At 56.8% G+C, this 25,471-nt stretch overlaps 1 protein-coding gene across 1 annotated transcript; it reads right to left on the bottom strand.

Annotated features, from left to right (window-relative positions):
- Positions 1 to 3,270: 3,270 nt before the first annotated feature.
- On the bottom strand, positions 3,271 to 22,975 carry LRRN1 (leucine rich repeat neuronal 1). The gene is made up of 2 exons (XM_059664565.1): positions 22,573 to 22,975; positions 3,271 to 6,491 (listed from the first exon to the last, which is right to left on the bottom strand). Exon 2 carries the CDS (start codon positions 6,243 to 6,245, stop codon positions 4,092 to 4,094), a length of 2,154 nt encoding a protein of 717 aa, XP_059520548.1. The 5' UTR covers positions 6,246 to 6,491; positions 22,573 to 22,975; the 3' UTR covers positions 3,271 to 4,091.
- Between the last annotated feature and the right edge of the window lie 2,496 nt (positions 22,976 to 25,471).

The raw sequence follows: 25,471 nt of genomic DNA, 5'->3' as shown, positions 1-25,471 counted from the left end.
GTTTCTCTCTCTCTCTCTGTCTCTCTCTTCCTCTCTCTCCCTGTCTCTCCCTCTTTCCCTCTCTCTCAAATCAATAGCCTGAGGTGAACTGTTTCAGTGTGCCCCTCACAGATGCCCAGCAAATAATGCTTCTGAAGGGAGAGAGGAAATTGTGTCTTAGGCCAGAGAGAAGCCTCCGTGTCGTCTCCCAGAGCTGTCCTCCGCAGTCACTCCGCCTTCCCCCGTGCCCTCTGACCCCCGGCCTCCTCCCTCCGCAGGTGGAGGGAGAGGACACTGGAAGCGAGGGGCCCCATCCCCCAGGATCTGCAGTACAGAGTCCCTTAGGACACACACGGGGTGCCGTGTACTTGACGTTGGCACCCTCAGGTCTCCGAGTTCTGCACGGACCCCGTGCAGTTCTTGCTGCTACTTGTGCTGGCCGCGCCATCTGCTTATTCTCACCTGGGTTCCCGCCCTGGGTCCAGACGGGAGCAGCTGGGGCCGGGAGGAGGCGGGAAGGGAAGGCACTTCCCTCCCATGTCGGACAGGTCCCGCAGACTCCAGCGGACTCGTTCCCGCTCTGGGTGGCGAGTCTAACACCCGCCTCTAGAGAATCATTTCCCTCCAGCTAATCCCTTGTGAATATTAACAAAGAAATTCTCTTTGCAGCAGGCGAGAGGGAAGGAAGCGAGCGGAGGAGACGCATCCGCTGTGGGCAGGAGGCGTGGGGAGTGGCCAGGTTCCCCGTGTCAGTGACTAGAGAGGCAGGAGGCATGGAGTTCCGGGCTCTGGGGCAGAGATAAGGGATGGTTTTTGCTGCCGGCTTCCAGGCCGCGAGGAGGAGAAGGAAATGCCGGAAGATGGATGCGGGGGTGGGAAGCAAGCTCCCAGCAGGCATCGGGTGTGGGGTCCCCAGCGAAGAAATGGACGACTGGATAAATAAACACCCAACGGTGGGGGAGAGGATAACGGACGCTGGTCCTGTTGGTTTGAGGAATGGTGACCATTCCTCTCTTAACCCCATAGTCTGACGAGAAAAACAAAGATTGCATTTGCTTCGATGGTCACGACATCTGTTGACTTGGTCATGAACTAATGGGCACATTTGGGAATGCCCATTTTAAAAGACACGGCTCCAAAAATAACGTTGTCACTCAGGTTGGAGCCAGGTTATAGCCCTGAAGGCTGCCGGGAGCAGCGGGGAGAAGGGAAATTAGAGAGTGACGGTGTTCGTCACCTTCCTGGGAAGGTGCAGCCGCCGCCATCAGCCAGGACTCTGACGTGGCATCGCCTGGTCTGACTTACCGAGTTAAATGAAGCGCAGACGAGGGCGTGCGTGGCGAGGGGGATGAGCACCCTGCCATCTTGCTTTCTAGCAACCAAAATCCAACCAATTAGCACAGACGAGGGAAAAATCAGCTACGATATTGTATTAGAGGAGAAGTTAGAAGAGCTGTTTCTCCCCAAAACTGGCCTTGCGCGAGGTAGTGACGACCCTGGAGGGAAGTGGCTGCTCTCCTCCAGCTCCTCCCTGGCATCCGAGTGCCCACCCTGCTCAGTGAATGTGGTCTGAGGGCGCCCCTCCCTGCCCGGGCCCAGAGCTGCAGGTCGCTCCCCTCCTCCTTGTGCAGCTCAGCGGGAGTTTGGCGGGTAGCTCGCTGCTCTCTGCAGATATTTGAAGACAAGAACCCGCACAGGAATCCCCCCAAAGTCGCCCCAAGCAGTTCCGATTCTCTGTGTCCCCACCTGGCGTTCCCTGGGCAGTGCCACCGGGGGCAGTCTCGCCTGGTGCTGGAACTGACCGAGCTAAGGCCCTGAGGATGGAGTATGTTCGGGAGCAGGGTTAGGTGAGCTGGGCGTGGAACTGCCGGACCCCTGCCCTGGGCGGCGGGCAGGGGGTCTGACCTGGCCGGTCCTACTCTTCCCTCCCTGGCCCAGGCTTTCCTCACCAACAAAGGACGGCCATGGGGAGAGATGCTTCGAGCTCAGGCACTCGTGGTCTAGAAAGCCATGGTCTGCCTTTCTAAGTGAGTCATGGGACAAGGAATTGACTAAAAATGAAACCCGCCGGCCAGCGTGGCTCCGTGGCTGAGCGTTGACCTATGAACCAGGAGGTCACGGTTTGATTCCCTGTCAGGGCACATGCCTGGGTTGCAGGTTCAGTCCCCAATAGGGGGCGTGCAGGAGGCAGCCGATCTATGATTCTCTCTCATTATTGATGTTTCTCTCTCTCCCTTCCTCTCTGAAATCATATATATATATATATATATATATATATATATATATATATATATATATATATTTATATATATATATATACATTAATTAAAGAAAGAAACCCTCCAGCCAGCCGCGCCCTCGCTGCTTCCTGCCTTTCCCTGGTGGTGCTCAGTGGCACCTGCTCGCGCCCACTCCTCTCCCAGCTCAGGCTCCTGGTGCGACCGCCTGCAGGCCTGGCGGCAGGTGCCACTGGGAACAGCCTTTATCAGGCTGCGCTCCTCAGGGTGCCCGCTGCTCCGTCTCGTTTCCATTGAGTCCTTTCGCCTCTCGTTGCACCGTGAGGCCCACCCCACCCGCCGTGGAACCGGCCTCCTACCTAAACCCGCCTCCTGTTCTGTTTCTCACACACATTTCCCAGGAAACACCTAATCCTGCGAGAGCCTCCCTCTCTCTCTGGTACTTGGATGGACGTGCCATCTGCCCAGAAGCCGCTCTGTCTTCTGTCCATCACCTGCAGGGGTCTCCACACCCAGATGGGCTAATATGGGCCTAAGCAGATAGACAGCTGTTAGCAAAGGAACAGCACAGACTGCATCTGGAATACTACTAACTGTGATTGACACTCCCTGGGGCCCGTGGCTACTGCTATAATATCAGATTTTAACAAACCCTTACAGAGAAGGAATGAGACATATCCTACGCGCCTCTCTCTCTCTCTCTCCCCCCCCCCCCTCTCCCTCTCTCCCTCCCTCCTTCCCTCCCTTCCTCGCTCCTCTCCCTATATATATCTCCATCTGTGTTTAGTTATGCATAGGATGCAGCAATACACCTTTTTTCTTCATATGAACTGTTTCCTCCATTGGGTCTGGTCAGTAATATTTAAAATATAGAAATCCTGTCCATTAAAACATCTGCATCAAAATAGGTATTTCTTCCCCTACAAAAAGACTTCAAGACTCTTTAGGGCCCAGTTTTGAAAAGCATCACGTGGTAGCCGGTTTATCTGGGCGGCTGGTTTGAGGGGCATGAAAAATAGCACGCTGCCACTAGCAAGAACTACGGGATACGTGATTGCAAGTGTTCTAAAAAATCAGAACAAAACTAATTTATTAGAGTCTTGTCTTCACTGTACACCACATGTTGGTGAGTGAAACACACCAAAGGTATTGTCTTTTTCTTTCAAAAGTGTCTACTAAAGATAAAAAGAAGAAGGTAACAAGTAACATGTGGTTTGTTACATTAAAAAAACCTGATATAGAACGTGTTTCTATTGCCTGTTAGCTTGGCCGAAGCCTCTTTAACGATTGATTACAAAAAGAAACGTCCGTGTTCAAAGGCAAACATTCAAGTCAGTGGATACAAGGTTACAGTGCAGTCAACTAACACCATTCAAAGCAGGTAACAGTCTAGCCGTGGTCGCTTGAGTTGAAAGTCTGTGGACCAAGTGGCTGCCAAGGGTGCCCGCTGCTCCTCAACCACGTGGCTGCTTTTGGGAGGACGCGGTGCTTTCTGCCGATGGCTTCGGAAGACGGGGCCACGCTGCCGGCCACAGCACAGGGGAGCCCCAGCCTGCCACTGATCATTGCATGGAGCATGGTCGTTAGAACAGCATCATTGAGTTTAGCAGGACAACTAAAACCAAAGAATAATCATAAGAAAATCATAACCATAAGAATAGTAAGAATAAAAACCGAACACACTGCGGAAGCCCAGGCTCGCTGCGATACGCTCCCCTAAGAAAACAAACAAAAAAACACAAAAAACTGAGATGGCCACCCGGCCCCTCCGCTCTGCCCCAAAGTCCAAAATACAAAAGTCTCCCGCGTGTTACTTCGCAGAATAAAGCAGAAGCGTCTTTGTGCTCCTTGCTGCCGGAGCAGCGTCTCCCGGCGTTACCACATGTAATAGCTCCTGGACGTGTCCACCTGGGCGGGCTTGGCCTCCGCGGCCCCGTCCTTGTCCTTCTCGGGGTCCCCTTCCCAGAGGTTGATGAGCGGGGGGTACAGCTCGTTGAGCGGGATCGACGAGGTCTTTTGCATGTACTTTTTCAACGAGTGGTGGTAGTTTTTCCTCTTGAACCTTTTGGCGACGTACACGGCCGTGGACGCGAGGCTGACGACGGCGAACATGGAGCCCATGACGGCGGCCAGGGCCGTGCTGGCGTCCTGGTCGGAGAGGTCCAGGGCGAAGGCGGCCGTTTTGGTGGTGACGTTGACACAGGACCGCTGCGTCTGCTGGTGGACGTTGGACACGGTGAGGCACACCTCGTAGTCGGTGGACGGCTGCAGGTGCGTGAGGTTGTACTCGTGGACGTCCACCGGCACCCGGGCCGTGTAGGTGATGTGCGGGTTGTCGACCTTCATGGTGGCCGAGGACCACTTGAGGTTCGACGTCATGACGTTGGAGGTCACTTTCCAGGACACGAGGATGGAGTGGGACTCCGTCTGCTTCACGTACATTTTCAGCACCTGGGCCCCGTCCGGGAGGGTCCCGTTGACCTTCACCGTGACCACGCGCGTGTCGGCGCCTTCCACATTCTGGGCCACGCAGGTGTACCTCCCGGAATCTTCCGTGCGGACGTTGGGGATCTCCAAGGTGCCCTCACTACTCAGCGTGTACCTGTCGGAGAGCGTGTCCCCGGTTATCTTCCTCCCCAGGGGCGTGACCCAGTAGATCTCGGGCTCCGGCTCAGCCAGGGCCCGGCAGTCCAGGAGCACCGTGGCGCCGAGCTCCGCGCTCAGGTGGCCGGGGAAGGCGTCGTGGGCGATCATGGGGAGGCAGCGCTCGCCCGCGTCCCGGGCCAGCGCGTCCTTCACCGGCTGCCCCCGCAGCTCGGGCGGCGCGGCGCAGAGCATGGACAGCGGCTCCATGAAGCGGATGCTGGTCGTGTTGGCGGCCACCCAGCGGAGGACGCAGTCGCAGCGCAGCGGGTTGCTGTGGATGCCGATCTCACGCAGGTTGGGGAGCGACGCCACGGTGGCCCGGTACACGGCGTGGAGGGCGTTGTTGTTCAGCATGAGGCTCTCCAGCGCGGGCACGCCGCGGAAGGCCCGGCGGTGGACGTAGGACAGCTTGGGGTTGTTGGTGGCCTCCAGCTTGGTGAGCTCGGGCAGGTTGTCGAGGGCGTAGCGGTCCACGGACACCAGCTCCCCCATGTTGTTGAGCCCCAGCTCCTTCAGCCGGAGCATGTTCTGGAAGTCCCCCTCCTGGATTTTGTGGATGGGGTTTTTGTTGAGGTCGAGGAACTTCAAATTGGGGACTTTCTGCAGGGCCAGCTGGGGGACCTTGACCAGCCTGTTGTCGTAAAAGGACAGGCTCTCCAGGCTGTCCAGGCCCACCAGCGCGTTCCCGGGCACGTCGGTGAGGCACATGCCCGCCAGCACCAAGCTCCGCAGGTTGGCGAGGGGCCGGAAGTTCATGTCCAGGATGCCGACCACGGGGTTCTCGCCGATCATGAGGATCTCCAGGTTGGGCGTGGCCTCGAACCAGCGGCTGTCGATCACCCTGAGCCTGTTGGAGTTGAGGTGCAGCCGCAGCAGGTTGCGCAGGCCGGCGAAGGCGCGCGCCGAGATGGCGCGGATCTGGTTGTGGTTGATGTAGAGCTCCTGCAGGCTGCCCAGGTCCTGCAGGCAGTGGTCGGGCAGCTCGGCGATCTGGTTCTCCTCCAGGTGCAGCGTGGTGAGCCGGCTCAGGTTGGCCAGCCCCACCTCGCGGATGCTGCTGAAGTTGTTCTGCGAGACGTCGAGCTCCGTCAGGTTGCCGAGCTGCTGCAGCTCGTCGGCCGTGGCCGCGATGCTATTGCTCTGCAGCAGCAGCACCTGCGTGTCCCTGGACAGGTTGCCGGGGATGCGGGTGAGGCGCAGGTCGTTGCAGTCCACGGTGGTGGCCTCGCGGTAGGTGGACTGGGGGGTGAACCAGGGCCGGACCTCGCACACGCACAGCTGTGGGCACTCGCCACTCTGCAGGGAGGACCCGGCGAGGGAGGCCAGCAGCAAGCCCAGCGCCAGGCCGGACGCCGCCGCCGGCACAGGTCGCATCCTGGCCATGCCACCTGCCGCCGAGCCGGCCCGCCCTGCCCGCGCACCTCTCAGCAGCTGGGGAGCGCCCCGGGGTGACCCGCGAACATTCAAGCAAAGTCTCGGTGGCGCGGCGGAGAGTTCCGGAGCCCGCAGGGACGGTTCTCTGGAGTTTTCGGAGGCCAGGAAGCCAGAGCCTCTCAGCTGTGGCTCTCCATCCGGGGCTCGCCCACAGCCGCCACAGGGCCCTCGGCCTGATCCAATCTGCAGGTGTGCCTGGAATGCGAGTGGGACAGACGTTACGTTTATCCCGGCACCCTCCATCCTAGCCTTTCTCGGGCTGCGGAGCAGGCACAGACCCTCGCAAACATAACAGCAGGCTGTTCCGCGCAGCTCAGCAAGCTCTGAGCTGCAGGCACTTTGACTAGAGCAGTGATGGCGAACCTATGGCACTATGAACTCCTTTTTTTGGTTGATTTTTCTTTGTTAAATGGCATTTAAATATATAAAATAAATATCAAAAATGTAAGTCCTTGTTTTACTGTGGTTGCAAAGATCAAAAAATTTCTATATGCGACACGGCACCAGAGTTAAGTTAGGGTTTTTCAAAATGCTGACACGCCGAGCTCAAAAGGTTCGCCATCACTGGCCTATAGTCACTGCGCTAAACTGGTTCCCCTTTACAGTTAAATTGGGACTGCTCATGTTATTGGGTAAAATCATCTCCACCACACACACACACACACATACACACACACGCACACGCACACGCACACGCACACACACGCACTTAATAGGAACATTCAGAAAAGCCCACCGATGCCGTTAACACACACAGAAGTGACTTTAGAAACTACAGTACCGGGTGTCAAACATGTGCCCACACTTCAGTAGCCGACAGCTCAATGTTGAAAATAAAATGCATTTTAATAAATATGCCTTTGTAATTATTCAAAGTGTCTTATACTTTTTGGGGGACGCCCTATATTTATGGCACCAAAAAATAAAAAATACAAAAGGTCAAAAACCAAACAGGGCAGGCAGGTCTGCCAGCCGTTTGACCCTGGAGTCGAGGTGAGTGTGGCCTCTGGCTTCAGATGCAGTTGTGTGACCTTGAGCGAATCATCAGCGCTTTCTTCCTGAGGCTCCGTCTCCTTTTTTAGAAAACAGATCCTAAAAGCTCCTCTTACGTGGGGCGGAGAGGACTTGCAGGCTGGTGCGGGCAGAGCTCCGGCAGAGCGCCTGGCACTGGCCGTAGATGGTAGCGGTTATTTCCAGGTTCGCCGCCTCCCGCTGAGTCTGAGGCTCCGTGTGGGTGCCGAGGACGACCGCAAGCAGTGGGTGGCTGGCAGCCCCAGAGAGCACGCTTTGTGGCGTCAGCAACTCCAGGTTCTGAAAGGCCTGGCCGCTCCGGAGCCTCCCACAGGGCAGTAGGTGGCTGGTGCGGGGAGAGCCCGAGAGTTTGCCACGAGCTCTTTTCTTTTTTTTAAAAAAAAAATATTTTTATTGATTTCAGAGAGGAAGGGAGAGGGAGAGAGAGAGAAACATCAGTGACGGGCGAGAATCTGACTGGCTGCCTCCTGCACGCCCCAACACTGGGAATGGAGCCCGCAACCTGGGCATGTGCCCTGACCAGGAATCAAACCGTGACCTCCTGGGTCATCGGATGATGCTCAACCACAGACTACTTTGGAAGACATTCGTTTCGTGGACTTCTGGCCCCTGACCCTTTCTGAGTCTTACATTTCGCCCTCCAACCATTTTCCCAAATGATGCTCCTTGTTCACACGTTATCCAGAGCGAAACACCTGCACCGTGGCGCAGGGACCGCAGCCGGAGGAGGGTGTGTCTGGGAGGAAGGGCTGTAACAGCCTCCCTATCCCTGCAAGGACACGTGGAGCTTCGGAGGGTCCTTTGCATCAGGAACTGCTCTGGGAGCCCGCACCTTCATCAGCGAGCGGGCCCCGTGGCCGCGCCCCCGCATGTGGGCACCAGGGGAGGGCTTCATCTGGGCTTCACCCCACCTTCCCAGCTGACCCTGAGCCGGTCCGGAAACTTTGTGTCCTGTTTTATTATCTTAGACTAAGTAGGTTGAGAGGAGAGCTCGCAGCGTCCGCGGCCAGAGGGACCTCAGGGACCATCCTCTCAGCCAGCTCTCCTCGGGGTGAAAACTACTTCTGGCCGTTCTCTGTGAGGCGATGACCCTCCCCTCCCCGCTTTGTGCTGTTTAAATGCTACGGAGGCATGGAGGTCGACGAGGCCACGGATCTCAAGCTGCGCCAGGGGTTGGGTAGGTGAGGTCACTGAGCCGAACACAGGCCCGGTAAGAAGCTGGAGGGTACGTGCACGCCCAGCCCCCCGGAAATGTGCAACCACACAAGCCAAGCAACACTGTCTGCTTTCTGAGGCTTTTTATGGCCTGTGGCCGGTTTGCAACGTCTGAATCACAGAAGAAAGTAGTAATAATATCGCTCACGATGCTTATTAGCTAGTGGGAGTGTTTGACAACTAGATGATTAGCTCGACATTTGGAGATATTTTTGGCACAGGGTCCGTGTGTGAAAACATACCCTTAGTCCTGTGCATCTCTGCTCTGAAGAAAATGTTAGTGCTTGTTAAAAGCGCATCCCATTTACAAAAATCGATCCTCATTCCTTTTCTTGGAAGACCTACTTTCAGAGGCAGCACCTGAGAGATCCCCCGGGTGATGAGCGGTGGCCCAGTTCGCTGGCGGAGGAACAGCATAAATCCCGGACTCAGCATTTCCTAATCTGAGCACTTTTGCGTTTCTCTGCTGGTTCTCCTGGTTCCCACAGGGACATTGGACTGTCCTTCCCCTGGTTTTAATTTCTCCCCCTTTTCTTCTTGTATTTGTTGTTATTTTTATTCACTGCCAGGGTCTCGGCATGCTCTGGTGCGTGTGGGTGGTGTAAAGGCACTAACGCACGTCTCATGGCCACCCCAAAGAGCCCCCGGTGGTCATCGGATGAGTGGGCTGTCCACGAAGTAGCAGAAGCACAGATCGGCCCACAGGGAAAGGTACTGCTCTCGAAGGCGATGCCCATCCCTCCCAATGGCTGAGCTGCACATGTCAGAGTCCAGATCCGGGTACGGCTCATCTGTTTGCCAAGGAGCTCGGCAGCACGGGGATACCATTTCTTAATTTTAAAAGAAACGCGTGAACTTGATCTTTGCAGCTTGTTCTAGGACCTCGCAGGCAAGGCTAGTACTCGCACACGGACTGTCTCAGCTCTGCGCCGACCTCATTTCCCCTGCCATATTGTGAAAAGTCACTCACCAGATACAGTTTGAAGAATTCTTACACCTGGTATCTGTCAAATCCCTTTAGCCCTGAGCGTCTGTGACAGGCAAAGGACCCAGAACCAGGGAAAAAGGATTTTTTTCTGTTTAACTCGCTTGTAGGATTGAGAAAGTTCCTTGTTTGTCTTTATAAGAAATGAACTGTTTGCATAGTCAGAGCCGTCAAGTAGCAATTCAGCATCGTCAAGCTGGGAGTGGAAGGTGGCTGAGTGGACGGACGGCTGAGTGGACAGAAGGCTAAGCGGACGAACAGCTAAGTGGATGGATGGGTAGGCGGTCGGAAGGCTAAGCGGTCGGAAGGCTAAGTGGACGGACGGCTGAGTGGACGGGAGGCTGAGGGGACGGACGGCTGAGTGGACACAACAGGAAGCGACACCTGGGCTGCCTTATTGCTCCTTTTTAGCACCAGCAAGTGCAGTGACATGAAAACTGCCACGGAACCCATTCATTTTAGTCTTTTTACAAATTATTTTAATTCTCTCCTCGTAATATGCCCATATGAAATAATTGCTCTGTAATTACCACCATGATTGCATGTTAAATAAACGTGAACTCCTCCGTGTGGCGGCCTCACTCTGCCTCCCCGGCTCTGTCTCTTCACATCCTTTCCAGCCCTTCCCAGGGCACTGCTCGGCGTTCTCACGGCGGACAGAGACTCGCCAGGCCGTGCCAGTGCACGCTGCGCAGGAGCCGCTGCCAGCAGTCTGGGTGACGCGCCCAGAACTGCAGACAGGCCGGAGAGGCAGACTCATCGGGGTTGGCACGGACAAGGCGGGTGCGCTGCGGACACCAACACCGTCGAGCTCGGGATGCCAGCCACGTCCAGCAACCCCAGGAGCCTCTGCCAGACCGGCTTGTGCGCCCAGGCCAGTTCAGGTTCAGCGTCACAATGAACATGACTCTCACCAAGGAAATGGCAAAGGCTTTCACTTCTTCAGGATATTGACTGCAGTTTTCTTTACTCAAGGAGAGTTCTGTACCATTGTGATCACATACATGTATATGTATTGTATATATGTACATATATTTAAATATGTTTATTGATTTCAGAGAAGAAGAGAGAGGGAGAGAGAGATGGAAACATCGATGATGAGAGAGAACCATCGATCGGCTGCCTCCTGCCTACTGGGCATTGAGCCCACAACCCAGGCATGTGCCCTGACTGGGAATCCAACTGTGACCTCCTGGTTCATAGGTTGAAGCTCAACCACTGAGCCACACCTGCAGGGTTGGTTATATATTTTTTTAATCTGCTGGTAATTTTTATTAACTACCTGACATTTTAACAGAATTCTTATTTAAAAAAATTGAACATCCTATACTCCCCCCCCCTTTTATTGATTTTTAGAGAGAGGAAGGGAGCGGAATAAAGAGATAGAGACATCCCCCGGCATGTGCCCTGACCAGGAATCGAACCGTGGCCTCTTGGTTCTTGGGTTGATGCGCAATCTCCGAGCCACACCGGCCAGCGGGAGCCTGGATGTTTTAGCTCAGACCCACTGACACGTCTCAGAGGCTGACTCCTTAGCATTCACCGGTTAGAAGACGAAGCGTTTAAACCAGAGCCGGGGAAAATGCCGAGCACACAGCCCCTCCCTCGGAGACGGACAGATGGGAACGTTCCAACATTCAGCATCAAGTTCTCCTCGCGGTTAGAGACAGCGGCGCGGGGGGGCATGGCCGTGTCTGCCCTTCGACTCGACAGACCCCAGGCACCCTGTGCTTCCACGGAACGCCATCCCGTGGGAAGAAGCAAAATGAAGCCATCTGTCCCCGAGCTCGTAAAATCAACTTGGCTTCCAGCTCCTGTGCTAAATGGTTTTTATACGACTGTTTGCTCTAATACGGATCTAAAGAACTTGGTTTTCTTCATCATTGAGAAGTGTGCCCGCCAGCGCAACCTTCCCTCCGCAGGGCGGGGGCCAGGGGCCTCTCAGGAAGTGTCACCGTGTCCCAAGGACAGGGCAGGGCAGGACGCAGCGCGAAGGGGGCCCAGCGCAGAAGTGCCCCCGGCTCTCACGCGCCGTAGGGGCTGAGGCCGCTGCTCCGTCTTACAAGTGGCTCAGAGCTGAAGGGACCAGTGGGGACCCCCACAGCTGCTGGGGAAATGCCGAGAGGGACCCACATTTGCAGCACTGGAGGGCGGGGCCCTGGTGTGATGCCACCTCCGGGGCCGCAGTGGAGACGGAATGCCCGCAGCCTCCCGGCACACACACGAATACGACCTTGTGATGAAGCAACAAGGTCGCTTGGTACTGAAGGGCAGGCTCGGGGAACCGGCGCCTGTAATTTCTGGGAAGCTGAGGGTCTCCTAGGAAGTGGTAGTTCCAATCTTTCAATCTTTAATACCCACCTCTTGCCTTTGATAGGGGTTGTTGTTATTTTCTTAAGTATATTTTTATTGATTTCAGAGAGGAAAGGAGAGGGAGAGAGAGATAGAAACATCAATGATGAGAATCATTGATTGGCTGCCTCCTGCACGCCCCACACTGAGGATCGAGCTTAAAACCTGGGCATGTGACCTTGACAGGGAATCAAATCTGGGACCTTTCGGTCTGCAGGCCGATGCTCTATCCACTGAGCCAAACCAGCTAGGGTATTATTATTATGATTAATTATTAAGACATATTCCTTCCCTGCCCTGATAAGGAACTCATACTGGCCCCCAATCTCAAGTCTTTGTTACTAACCTATTTTCTTCCAATTTTCCCTTTTCCTCCTAAAAGTGGCCCCCTGAGGGGGAAAACATTCTAGTGAATTAGGATTTCTGGTAATCAGGTTTTTAAATTGTTTTGGCGAATTGAAATCGGTTCACGCCACCTCCCTGAGTTGGAAATAGCTCATTACGAAGTCTCCTCGGTGCCCAGGCGTTGCCCTGTGAGGATGCACTGACACCCGTGGCCCAGCGGTCAAAGGGCTCGGATTGAGGATGCCGTCAACCAGGGCACGGGAGGGACGGTCCTTAGTCACACCATCCAGGCCTCCCTGTCACCAACGGGCCAAGGGCCCGCGGGGAACCTCCCAGGGCCTGCACGCATCAGAAATCCTGGCGCTTTCCTTCGTCTTGTCTCCATCCCCAGCCTTTATGAAATTAAGAGCAACGAGAATAACTTTAATGGAACTCCCCTGTCATCACTCATGACCATGACATCAGGAAATAGCCCGAAGCCGGTGCACGCTCGCCTTTATTCCTGGACGTCCCAGCTTCCCCATGGCGGCCATGGTGACTTTCTGAACTTGACATACTGGGCTCATCTGTTTCATGAAGTGAAATGGAAGGCATCGCTTAGCAGGGCTGCGTAAAAAGACCCTTCCTTACTTAATAAGATACATTTCGGAATAAATTGTGGGCCGTCTTCTCACCCACCTTGTACGTTTTCTCTGTTCAGATGGTTAAAACGGGGAGCAGTCGGATGCTCCTGGCAGTTTATTACTGCTTCCAAGCACGTGTGAATGAGGATCCTGAGGACGTAATCTGGAAACAGGACCAGCGGGTGAGAATCATTTTCTTGGGAAATGAAGCAACTTGAAGCAGGAAGCTTTGGCGATGTGGCCGGAGACACAGGCAGGCGGCTGATTTTTGCTGCAGGGCTTCTAAGCCTCAAACATCTAATTGGCGAGAATCCCTGGGTTCGGAAATATTACCACCAACGTGTGGCTGGTCATTCAAAACCGTTCCAAATGCCCACATGAGCGACGGGAAAGAGTTGGAATACTTTGCAGAGCGGCAATTCTGGGTCCGGCCCTGGCAGAGGGTGGGGGTGGACAGGGTTGGGAGGGGTCACTGGCCAACGGTGTGCTTTTCTTCCCAATTCCAAGTTCCGAGACATTTTAGGCACATGGAGGTGTCATGGCGGGTGTGTTTACACCACAGGCATTGGCAGGCACTGCATGTCAGGGCTCGTGTGGCGCCAGCCGCTGACCACTCCCCAGCAGGCCGCCCATGGGAAAGCACCAGAGCACACAGTGGGAACAGGTGCGCGAAGTAGGGACTCACTTCCCTTGGATGAGATTCAGGCTCTGCCAACATAGGGGCGAAGTCAGGACAGGAGGTCGGACAGGCCCTTAGTGCCTTGCTAAGGAGTTTCTCCCACTTCTTACACGTGGCCGATACCCAGCAGGCAGCGGATGGTATACTAGTACATAGTCAAAAGGGAGGAATAACGAAAGTCTTTAAAAGGGACCATTTACAAGGCCCGGGCAAGGCCAGGGCAAACTCCCACGGGAGGGACAAGCGCCGCTGTCAGCTGAGATACTGGTAGGTGAGCTCTCCTCCGTCCCCTGCGGTCACCACGTGGTGAGCGTGAGAATGTAGTCGTGTGTCACTACAAAGAAGGAGCTGGAACAGAGGACGGGGGCGGCACGCTGACTCAGAGCTGAGATCCCGTGTGATGCACCGTGATGACTGCGATCAGGCCGTCTCCCCACGGAGGACAATTCGCTGTCAACCAGGTTTCACAGTCATTAGCGCCCTAATGCGATCACTCTCTGCATCTCTTGGAGGGTCTGGCTCGCTCACCACCAGTCACCCCTCGCGTGCCGACACCAGCCAGATGTGGCCAGATGTGGCCGGGTGCGAGCGCCACAGCGGGGACGGTGAACAAGAGCAATACCACATGCGAGGCACCTGCGGGCCATGCGGGAGGGGAGCTCTGAGACGGCCCCAGGCCGGTGTTCATACTGTGGACACCTGTCACCTGTGGGCAAACGGGGGTGCTGTCAGCTAGTCTGTGTCTACATCGGGGGCGGGGAGGGGGTTCATCTCCAACCAAAGGAAAACGTATGACAGGGCTGGGGGGAGGGGAGACAACGAAAAGCAGAAAATAAAAGGTGAAGTAGCCCTGGCCCGTGTGGCTCAGCGGATAGAGCGTCAGCTTGAGGACTGGAAGGTCGGGGTCCGAGACCTGGCCAAGGGCACCTACCTGGGTGGCAGGTTCCATCCCCGGCACCTGGCTGGGGTGCGTGTGGGAGGCAACCAATCGATGTCTCTCTCTCATCAGTGTTTCTCTCTCTCCCTCCGCCCCTCCCTTCCATTCTCTGAAAATCAATGGAAAAAATATCCTTGGGTGAGGATTAACAACAAGACAAGTTTTTTTTTAAAAAAAGTGAAATTCAAACCCAGGCCTGCATGGTCCAAAACTGTGTTTCCTGTTCTGTTGGGCATTTCCACCGACCATCACTTCATTCTCCTCCCTCTCTCCCCATCCTCTCTCCCCTAGGAGTCTGGTAGCTCCCCTGGGCCCAAAGTACCACCACCCACATTCCTCACCCCCCACAGCCCCTCCTAACAGCACTGCTGGTCTACATGCCTCTAATGAGTACTTTCTGATTAATCACACTTCCTTGGCATTCACCTCATAAAGGCATCCCCAGATGAGCTCGACTCCCTGCGTCAGCCTCGGTGTCTCTGCGTCTGATGCAGGTTACGACCTGCTCGTGTCTGCCGAGCGCTGTAGGAAATACCCGAGAAAGTGGCGCAGAAGCAGCAGGAGGCGCCTGGGAGACGCAAGATGTGGAAACCCCTCTGGGCTCCAGGCCGCTGGGTACTTGCTATGGGCATGTCCCGTGTGCAAGGCCCTTCTGGGGGCCCGGGCCGGGCTGAGTGTCACAGTCTCCCCAGGAACTGGCGGTGGTGCTGAATGCCCGCGGTGGGAATAAGCAGCCCTGAGCTGGGAACACAGGCCGAGGAGAGGCGGGAAGCGAAGGTCCGCGAGGCCCTGGCCTGGCGCACAGAGGACTGGCGAGATCCTGGGCGGATTCCTAGCTCTCGTTTCTCCTCTTCCTCAAAGTGGGGATAATCCTTACCTGCCGGAGTCTATGCACCTCAGTGGTTGAGCATCGACTTAGGAACCAGGAGGTCGTGGTTTAATTCCCAGTCAGGGTACAGCCTGGGCTATGAGCTCGATCCCCAGTAGGGGCGTGCAGGAGGCAGCTGATCCATGATTCTCATCATTGATGTTTCTCTCTCCCTCTCCCTTCCCCTCTCTCTAAAAAATCAATGAGAGCATATTAAGAAATTCCGATTCCACAGGGAAACGCCGCTTGTACTCGTCCCGATGGTTTGCCGAGCAGCCGCTGCGGTTTGGCACTGTGCGGAGGGTTGTGCGTGGGACCTCACAGGAGCCCTGCGATTCTGCCAGGCGGGTTCCAGGTTATTTTCCCCATTCTACCAGGGGAATGCTCAGGCTCCCTCCCTCCCTCCAGGCCAAAGCGAGACGGTTTGGCAACTAATTCTTCCCAACTGAGCCCTGCCTGGTTCTGCCCTGTGACCTGGCCGCTGTCTGTGACCTGGGGCTGGGCTTACACTGGCTGGCGCCTCACCTGCCCATCAGGATCCCCTTAAAGCAAAAGTCTTTGGAAGCGAATCTCAGGTGTTCGTAGTGTGGCCGTGGCTCCGGGCTCATGTAAAGCCATTCCATACACGTCGTGAGAGTCAGCAGCTTTCCTCATGATCAGTCATTCTACTTGTCTTTTTAATTTTTAAGAAACCACCTAAATTTAGGCAATGGTGGAATAATGTGCAGTGCGATGGCGATGGAGAATGGCACCGTTAAGTGTGCAGTTTTCACCCTTTAAACGTATTTGCCTTATATACAATTTTAAAAACGCTGTTAATAATTCCAGTACAATTTCAATGGATAATTCAGGGACGACTGGGTAAATAAAAACGCCAAGCTATATTTCAAGATTGAAAGTAACAAAAAAGGAAAGTCCATCAATGCTTGATTTTCCGTAGCCTCACATGAATGACGATTATAGACGTTTTAGAGCCGGATGGGCCGTGAGAGCCAGTCTAGGCCAATGCTGTGGTTTTATGGCTGCAATTACGGGGAAGAAAACTAGCCTGGGCTCTAACGGTGCAGGTGCAGCGTCAGAAAGGCCCACATTCACTTCCCTGCTTCGCCGCTGACCAGCTCCGGGTGCCCTGTCTCAGAGCCGGTTCCTCGGGTGCCCCGCCCAGAGCGGGCCTGCCGGTCCCTGAGATGTCACTAACCACCCTCTCCTCTCAAACATTCATTTCACTCGACAGATGCTCAGAGTACACGCACCGGCTGTGTGACACCGGGCTCCTGACCGCATGGCTTCCTGCCTTGGTTTGCCGAGCTGTAGAATGGGTATGAAAGTCATGGGGAGGATCCGAGGAGTTAAGGTGTGTGAGTGTGTGGGATGTCCCGGCAGCTGGGAGGGGACAAGGATGCTGGACATCATTCTCCTCCTGTGACTGCGCCCTGTGTCAGGGAACATGGTGGCGGGGACAGGACCTGGGAGCCCTGGCAGGGTTTTCTCATCACAGAAGCACCTCGTTTGCATGGAGCGCCTCTCTCATCCCTGCTCATCCTGAGGGTGAAGCCACTGGGAAATCCCCACGCGGCTTGGGTTCTGCCAGGGCTGCCCCTGGTGCCCGGGGGAATGTCCCGCCAGCACCTGCCCTTGTACTTGGTGTTTTTCTCTGTGAAGGACCCACGGGTCTCACCTGGCCTCCCAGGGTGTATGAGCACGTGGTGAGGTCAGCTGGGATCCAGGGTCAGGCTGTCCCCGGAGGACACAGCGAAGCTAAGGAACGGGTCCTCCGGGGTTAAACCGCCCGTCGTCCTCACTGGCAGGACATCACCAGGGGAGGAAGAGCGGAGGGACCCCGCTAGCGGCCCCGCCCGTGGTTCTGTGCTGGGCGCCGAGTCCACGGAGGCTCCGTCTGTGTCCTGGGCCTCTCAGGACGAGGCTGCCGGCCTGTGGGACTGACCCTCTGCGGAGGGTTCCGGCCATGGAAGCAGCGACGCCACCTCCCTGCTCCTTTCTCTCCTGTCTCCGGGTGCGGTGCTGGCTCGCCTCCTGGGGCACAGGCACAGGCGCTGTCCTTTCTCCTGTGTGACTCCCGGGGACTGTGATCATGGCCCCACACTGGGTGGCTGTGGAGGGGGAGCAGCTCTATGTATTTTCATTGATTCCAGAGAGGAAGGGAGAGGAAGGGAGAAACATCGATGATGAAAGAGAATCATGGATCGGTTGCCTCCTGCGCGCCCCACACTGGGGACCGAGCCCACAACCCGGGCATGTGCCCTGACCGGGAGTCGAACCGTGACCTCCTGGTTCCTAGGTCGATGCTCAGCCACTGAGCCATGCGGGCCGGGCAGAGGAGCAGGTATCCTGAGACGCGTATTGAGGGACGCCCTCCTGGCGAGGTGGGTGCTGTTGGAAAGGCCTCCCGTGCGCGTCTCTGTCAGCTGAAGGCTGGGACTGCCTTTTCCTGGGAGCCACTTTGGGGGGGGGGTGGTGGCTCCAGAAAACAACTGGTTCATCCCCCCAAAACTTTAAGTAGTTGTCCTCTGCTCCCAGGCACCCCAGATATCTGCCACAAAAACCTTTCCCAGAGAAGGATGCCGCATCACATGGAGAGTGCTCCTGTAACCATGGCAACCAAAAAATGCCACCGATGCGCTTGTTTCATACACAAATGAGGGACAGCTGTGGAGCCCACATGTCTGCCAGGGTCACAATAGACCGCCGGGACCGGGGTCAGAGAATCACCTCGTTTATCTTAATCAGCGTTTGCCAGCAACGCCCGACCCCAGCTGTTAGGAGCGTCCACGGAGGCGCTGAGCCCGGGAGAGCAGCTTCCAGGCCTCGGAGTTCAGAGCCCAGTGTCCTTGGGAAGTGCGGCGGCGGCCTGGAGGGGCTCGGGGGTGGGGGTGGGGGTGGGAGCGGGGCTGGGCCTCGGGGTGCATCCCTGCAAGTCCAAGCCGCGCTCCTCTGCCTCTCAGGGCTGAGGCTCCGTGGCTAAAGTGCAACGGTTCCGTCCCAGTTAAATGCGTAGCCTCGGGTGGCACTGGGGGCGCGGCGCCCACAGACCTTTCAGCCACCTCGCTGACCGCAGAGCGAGTTCTTCCCCCTCTGCACCGCCCCCTCCCCGCCTGTCATGCTAGGAATGAGGACGTGGAGGCGCAGGGACCTGACTCAAGGTCACGGAGCTACGACCGGATAATAGCTCACTTACCCACCACGTAACCGATACCACTGCTAATCACCTTTGCTAGACCTTTTGAAAAGATTCAAAAAGCAAAATATATAATACGTAAGCCTGTATAGTGTTTCTTTGAAAAAACACGGTCACATAGAAGGGCACATATTAATTATTGAAAATAGAGTTCACGGTGCTAGAGGGTAGCCAGTGAGCCTGGGAGGACGTTCTCTACTATTTTACCGGGTTGTCACTGCAGGGACAGTAACCCTTTCATTACGCATCTGTCTGTGCTCTGAGACGTACACCCTGGGACCTGCCATCAAGCACGAGGGAGATGTGAGAGCCTCTGACAAGCGAACCCCTTTAAGAAGACGCGCGGGACGAGCGGCTCCCTCGGCCGCTCCAGCGTTGGACTTCACAGCGAGGCTCACCTTTTCTCTCCGCTCTGCACTGGGAACCCAAACAAAAGGGGAGCCGTGCTTTCCTGCCTCCATCGGCATCATTATAATTTCCTCCCGAATAAAATATTAATCAAAGCTCTATTCAGGAGGGAAAGACCCTCCCATTGTTCCCAGGAACCAAAATACGATTTTAAAACGGAACGTGCTTGATCTCCAGATTGGCTTAACCCCAAATAGAGGCTCCACATCATAATTTGGAAAAACTAAATACAGTATTTGAGCGAACTCCGCAGGAGTGCTCAGGGGATCGTTGGAAGAAATACCCTTTTGTAGTTTAAAAATAAAAGATGAAGAATATCACGAGAGTGTAGTAAAGAGTGGCATCCAGGCCCCATCATGTGTCGTGTTGTATTTATGGCTTAGTTATGGTGAGACATAACCGCCGTTCTGGTTACCTGTGGTCATGCCCTGCCAGCCAGGGAGGCAGCCATATACTCGGAGGGGCGGGTTTCCTTCAGTGGCTCCCGGGTTTGTCCCCGTCGGTGTAGAAGGGGTGAGCTCTCCAGCCGTCAGGCCAAGAAGTCGGCCCTGGCAGGGTCTCGCCAGAGAGAGGTCCATGGTGCTGTCCCCCGGCTCTCTGGGACGGCCGGGCACCACCCGGGACTGCTTGTGCCATTGTCCAGACCAGCGTCTGCCCTGGGCCTGGCGTAAGCAGTGACCCTGTCCTAGCAAGTGCTTCCCCGCGTTTATCTACCAGCGGATGAGCGCTCATCCCCCGTCTCGTTAGACTCGCAGCATAAAGATCTCGCCTGGGATCGGCTCCCACAAATGGGAGGCTTTGGCCATTAGAAAGTCTCCGGTTTCTTTCAAAAATGCCTCGGTCACACGTAACTGGACAAGACGACGATTTGCAACCTCGTGAGGAAATAGCGGCTGTATTTTCACAGCCTTCAAGCCCATCACGAAGCCGGCATGGAGGGTGATGTCACCGAGGAGTTTAGGATCATAACCTTCGGCTTTCTGATGCCTCAGTCACAGGAAAGGTCATCTTGGCTACAACCTTTTCTCCCCAGACGCCATAGCCGGTGCCCCTCCCGGGGCAGGACCGCCGTCTGTGTAAGAGTCACTGAAGCGGCAAAGGGAACCGGGGAACGTGGAAAATAGCAGAGGAACATCTGTTGCCCACCCCTCCCCACAAACACCGAGCCCTCAAAACAATATTGTCCTTTTATCTGGGGGGAGGGTTTGTATTTTAATGTCCCTTTCAGGGAATTCATAGACTACAGGGGAGGTGCAGCCAGTGAATAGGTTCTTATTTTTCCCTGGAGAAAGAAGAGGTGGCCACTGGGCTGGCTTGTCTGTGGGTAGATTCCTGGGCCCACGTGCGGGCCAAGGCCAGGAAGTGAGGGGTGCAGTGGTCTAGCAGCCACGGTGAGACATGGCTCAGACACGGCAGACATCCCCCGGCTTTGGGGTCCCTCCCAGTCACTGTTCTGTGCTATGCCCCACGGCTCCATCACCCGCAGGCCTACAAGGCTGGTGCCTTAACAACTACAATAATTTTGACTGGACAGCGATCATTCTCGCGAGCTCTTCACATCGGCCAACTCTAACCCTCTTGCCCCATATTGTGGATCTGGAAGGATGGAGAACCAATGTGAGCAGGAGATGAAACGACTAAAAGAAGAAAAAACAACAACTCTGAAAGTTGATTCCCAAATCGCCTCCAACCGCCTGAAGTGGGTGGAGACTCCGGCCTGCTCCCCTCACACACCTTCCTCCCAGGCTCAGAGCATCCAGCCGGGTGCCAGGGACACAGTCAGGTGAGGGCCCGGGGTGCACACACAGCCAGGAGAGGGCCCGGGATGCACACACAGCCAGGAGAGGGCCTGGGGGTGCACACACAGCCAGGAGAGGGCCCGGGGTGCACACACAGCCAGGAGAGGGCCTGGGGGTGCACACACAGCCAGGAGAGGGCCTGGGGGTGCACACACAGCCAGGAGAGGGCCCGGGGGTGCACACACAGCCAGGAGAGGGCCTGGGGGTGCACACACAGCCAGGAGAGGGCCTGGGGGTGCACACACAGCCAGGAGAGGGCCCAGGGTGCACACACAGCCAGGAGAGCCCGGGGTGCTCAAGTTTCCTTTGCAAAAGCCCTCAGAGAAGGGGCTCCTGAGCGAGGTGCCCGCAGCCAGGGGATTCCCACACAGAAAAGCCCACACTGCGCCTTTATCCCATTTTCTTAAGGGCTATTGTTAAGGAAAGACTCCTTGTCTTTTCAAATTCCTTCCTGTGAATGGATGAGGCCAGACATCTGCCAGGAGCCGCTCACATTTGCATGCAAATCAGGACACCCCGGGCCCAGCCAGCAACCCCACTTCCACTCAGGACTGACACCCATCCAAGTGCCTTCCTGAACTTTCCACTGCTCCAGGCCTCGCTCGCTCTCAACAACAAGTAATGAGCATATTGAAGGGAGGTTAATTATTTAGACGCAGTGTCCTTCCATCGCACATTGCAAAACAAAACAACAAAAGCCTACAGCAAAAACCCAAGTCATCAGACCTGCCCCCGCTGCATCCCACTTTTCCTTTATGTCTGGGTCAGGGAAGGGAAAAGCCCGGTGGCCAGGATGCAGGGAAGGGTCCCTTTTCTGCTCTCCAGGCCTCTGCCTGGGGGTTACACCTCCTCAGATCCACTCACCCCCAGTCACTCACTCATTCGCTTGCTCCCTCAGAGCCAGGTCCTGCTCTAGGTGCCTGGGCTGCAGGGGTGACCCCGCAGGCAAAGCCCCCTCTCTCAGGCTGGGTGCCACTGGTCTGGCGCATCCAGGCCGGCTCCCTCCCCACCATCCCTGCCAGTTTGCGCACCGGTCCCGGTGCAAGGCGCCCCTTCCGCCTGGATCTTCTCAGCCCATCCGGCAGGGACTCCCTGGGTGGAATGGGGAACCGCCCACACCCCTCTGCACCCACAAAGGACACGGGCTGCAAACTTTGCTCCGTTCCCACGCGGCCGCGGGGAGCCCAGCAGGCTCACTCCAGGCGCGGACCAGGCTCCCCCGACATTCCATCATCCCTGGCGCCTCCAAGCACGGAGCGTGGAGGGCGAGGTCTCAGCCCCACGCAGACCGCCCACAGCGGAGTGGCTTGTGCGATGCTCGGACTTCAGTGCGCCGCCAAGTGCTTTGTGAATCGCGCCCCCAGTCTTTACCCACAAGGCCACCACCACCACCTCCTCCTCCTCCTCCCTTCCTACAGCCTTCCTCCCTCCTCTGGGTTCTCTTCCCCTCTGCTCGCCCCGCTGCCTTCCCAGCTCACACCCCGCAGCCCTCCTTCCCCCGGGCCCGGGCATCTCCTCCCCCGCGTGGGCCCCCGAAACCCAGCGGGCTCGCCTCCGGTTACTGCCTTTGGCCCATTTCTGCCTGGCCTTCCTGGCGAGCTGTGGTTCTCCCCCATCCCCGGGGGCTTTGGGGGGCCCAGGGGGCTCCTAGGTTCCTGTTCCCGACTCCGTCCTTTCCCCCAGCTCGGCGAGCCGCGCCCCCTCGCCCCTAGGCCCGGGGTCCCATCCCGCGCTTCCCCAGACACCCTCGGGCTCGCCAGGTGGCCAAGTTTGACTCCACCTGCCTTCGCTGCAGCCCGCACCTCCCGCCGCTGCCCAGCCGGGCGAGGGCACTTACCCCGAGGCGCGGCTGCTGGGGGTGGGTGCGCGCGGACCGGCACCCACGGGGGCCGCGGGAGGAGGAGCGGCTGAGCGGCGGCGCCCGGCTCCTAGGGGCCCCGGCCGAGCAGCGAAACAGGAGGCGACCGGCCACGCGAGCAGCAGCTGCCGCGCGGGCCTGCGCGGATCCGGCTCTCGGGGCCCGGGCGGCAGCGGGCAGGGTGGGAGGGCGAGGAGGGGTGCAGGGGCGGGGCCGCGCGGCCGGGTCCGGAGGAGGCGCCGGGCTCCGAGGGAGGCCACCGCCCGGGCTGGCGCCGCCGGCCCCTCTCCCCGCCCGGAGCGCGCTGCGCACGGCCGCGCCCAGCTCCCCGCTCGCCGGCGGCCTCGGAGCGCCCGCTTTGTGCCCGCAGCCGGCGAGCACCTGGGGCGGCGGAGGCGTCAGCTGCTGGGCCGCGCGCCCATTGGCTGCCCCGCGCCCCGCCCCCGCCCGCCCCGCCCCCGGCCCGCGCGCCGGGCACCATCTGTGGCCTCGCGACAAAGCGCGGCGCCGGGGTCTCGGGTGGCCCGGCCGCCGCCGCCACCGCCGCGGGGAGCAGCGGCCGCCGCTTTCTGTCCCGGGGGCGCCCGGCTGCGGCGGGTGGGGAGGCACAGCGCCGCCTCTCCCCGCGCGGGGCCCGCGGAAGGGCTGCGCCAGGGCTCCGCGCGGCGCGGATCTCACCCTCGCTCTCAAACGCACGGTGGTCCCCCGCGCTGTGTGTGCAGGGACACGCGTGGTCGGGGAGCTGGCCCGCGCCCTTGCCGCGGGAAGGTGGATTCCATGGATGGTGAAGCTTTCGGATAACGTTTTCGGAAACTTTGTCATTACAGCTTCTGATTGGATAGGTGTGAAAGTTGTGCTCAGATGAGCGGGTGGAGACTGCGGTCTGTTGGAAGTGGGGGAAGTCTGAGCGCAAGGGGTGACACCGATCCGCTGCCTCCGGCACGCCCCCTACTGGGGACCCAGCCCACAGCGTGCCAGTGCCCTGGCCCGGACTGAACCTTGACCTTCTGGTTCATAAGTTGATGCTCCATCACTGAGCCACACTGGCTGTGCCCAAGGGTCAGACTTTTGTCGGTCCTCCCCCTCCCCCCTCCCTGGTGCTGACTGCATGTGGCTAGGAGTTGGTCTGCAAGCAGGTGGGCCTTGGCTGGAAACCTGGAACTTGAGAGATGAGGGGAGGAAGCCAGCAGCTGAGGGAGCCTTCTTGGGGCTTCCAGCCCGGGTGGAGGAACTGCCGGAACGGAGGCTCAGCTCCCCAGCCATGGAGAGCCAGGCTCCGCAGCCCTGGGCGCCTGTTCTGGGGGGCGTGCTTCCAGTGGGAGCACTGTTAGCCCCTGGGCACGGACAGCTCGGGCCCGAGAATGCGGGGTGACGTTTCTTCCGGAGTCCGCGCCGGAACCTCTGGGGAGTGTGGAGACAGTGTTCCCCAGTCATCTCTGAGGTCTGGGGGCCGCGTGTGAATCTCCTCCCACCGGACAGTGACCTCATATGTGGGTCCCTGTGGCCTTTCCTGTGTCCTGCAGGTCTTGGTGACCGTGTGGTGCGCCTGTCTGTCCGTCTGCTCTGCTGGCCTGACTCTGCCATGCAGATACCAGCGGGTCTTAGAAGATTCCAGGGAAGGGAGATACGCTCGGGGTTCAGGCAGACAAGAGTAGGACCTCGTTACAACCACGGAGGCCTCTGCTGCCCAGGAATGACTCAGATTTAAGAGCTTTCAAGGCACCTTTCCTGAGAGTCGCACTTTAAAAAAAAAAAAAAATTAAATGTTTTCATGGATTTTTTTGAAAGGAAGGAAGAGAGAGAGAGAGATAGAAACATCAATGAAGAGATAGACTCACTGATCGGCTGCCCCCTACTGGGGACAAGTCCTGTAACCAGGGTATGTACCCTGACCCGGAATCGAACCGTGACCTCCTGGTTCATAGGTAGATGCTCAACCACTGAGCCACGCCGGCGGACACATATGCACATTGTTAGCAGGAATAAGGATGGAAACAGGACTGGCATGGAGAGAAGAGGTGGAGGGAATCCTCCTGAAGGCATCAGTGGTAACAGAGGGGCCTCGGCTGCTACACACTCTCTAATGGCTTCTCTGAGTGGAGTGGGCCCCTCCAGCCTCTTTGCTCTTGCGCTAACACTAGTTGCAAAATTAAAGAAAAAGATCTTAGAATTTTGAGCAACCTCTCTGAACCTTAGAAATCATGTCCTGTGGCTCTAATGTGTGATTTTACCATTTAAGATTTATTTATTTACTATCATCGAAATGTCACAAAACATGGCAAGGATGCAACGAACACCAAAACGCATGCATTGCTTTGTCTAACCTATAAATTCATTTTTAACGGCCAATTGCATAGAATGTGTGCAATTAGAATTTTAAAGTTTTGAAAATTGTTAAAACGAATAACCCGAGATAGATACATTCTTTGGGAATTTTGGGTAGAAAAAACGTATTCCTGTCAAAGGGGTGTGATGGGCACTCGCTTCTCTTTCAGAATTTCTGTGCATCTTGTGTTGGGTTCACTCCGCTTTGGAAGCCAGTGTCGCAGGGTGAGATGTACCTCTGGAAACGAAGAAAGCAAGAAAGGCATTAAAATGGGGGTGCAAGCCAGGAAATTCATCTCCTCCTACAGGGGATCAACCAGCTGGATTGTACAGTGCTTTACTCTCCCTCCTCCTCCTCCTCCTCCTCCTCCTCCCCCTCCTCCTCCTCCAGCTCCTCCTCCTCCTCCTCCTCCTCCTCCCCCTCCTCCTCCAGCTCCTCCTCCTCCTCCTCCAGCTCCTCCTCCTCCTCCTCCTCCTCCAGCTCCTCCTCCTCCTCCTCCTCCTCCTCCTCCTCCTACTCCCCCTCCTCCTCCCCCTCCTCCTCCAGCTCCTC

Source organism: Myotis daubentonii, chromosome 14, assembly GCF_963259705.1.
Source record: "Myotis daubentonii chromosome 14, mMyoDau2.1, whole genome shotgun sequence".
Classification (NCBI taxonomy): domain Eukaryota; kingdom Metazoa; phylum Chordata; class Mammalia; order Chiroptera; family Vespertilionidae; genus Myotis; species Myotis daubentonii.
This window is presented reverse-complemented; position numbering and strand designations above follow the sequence as displayed.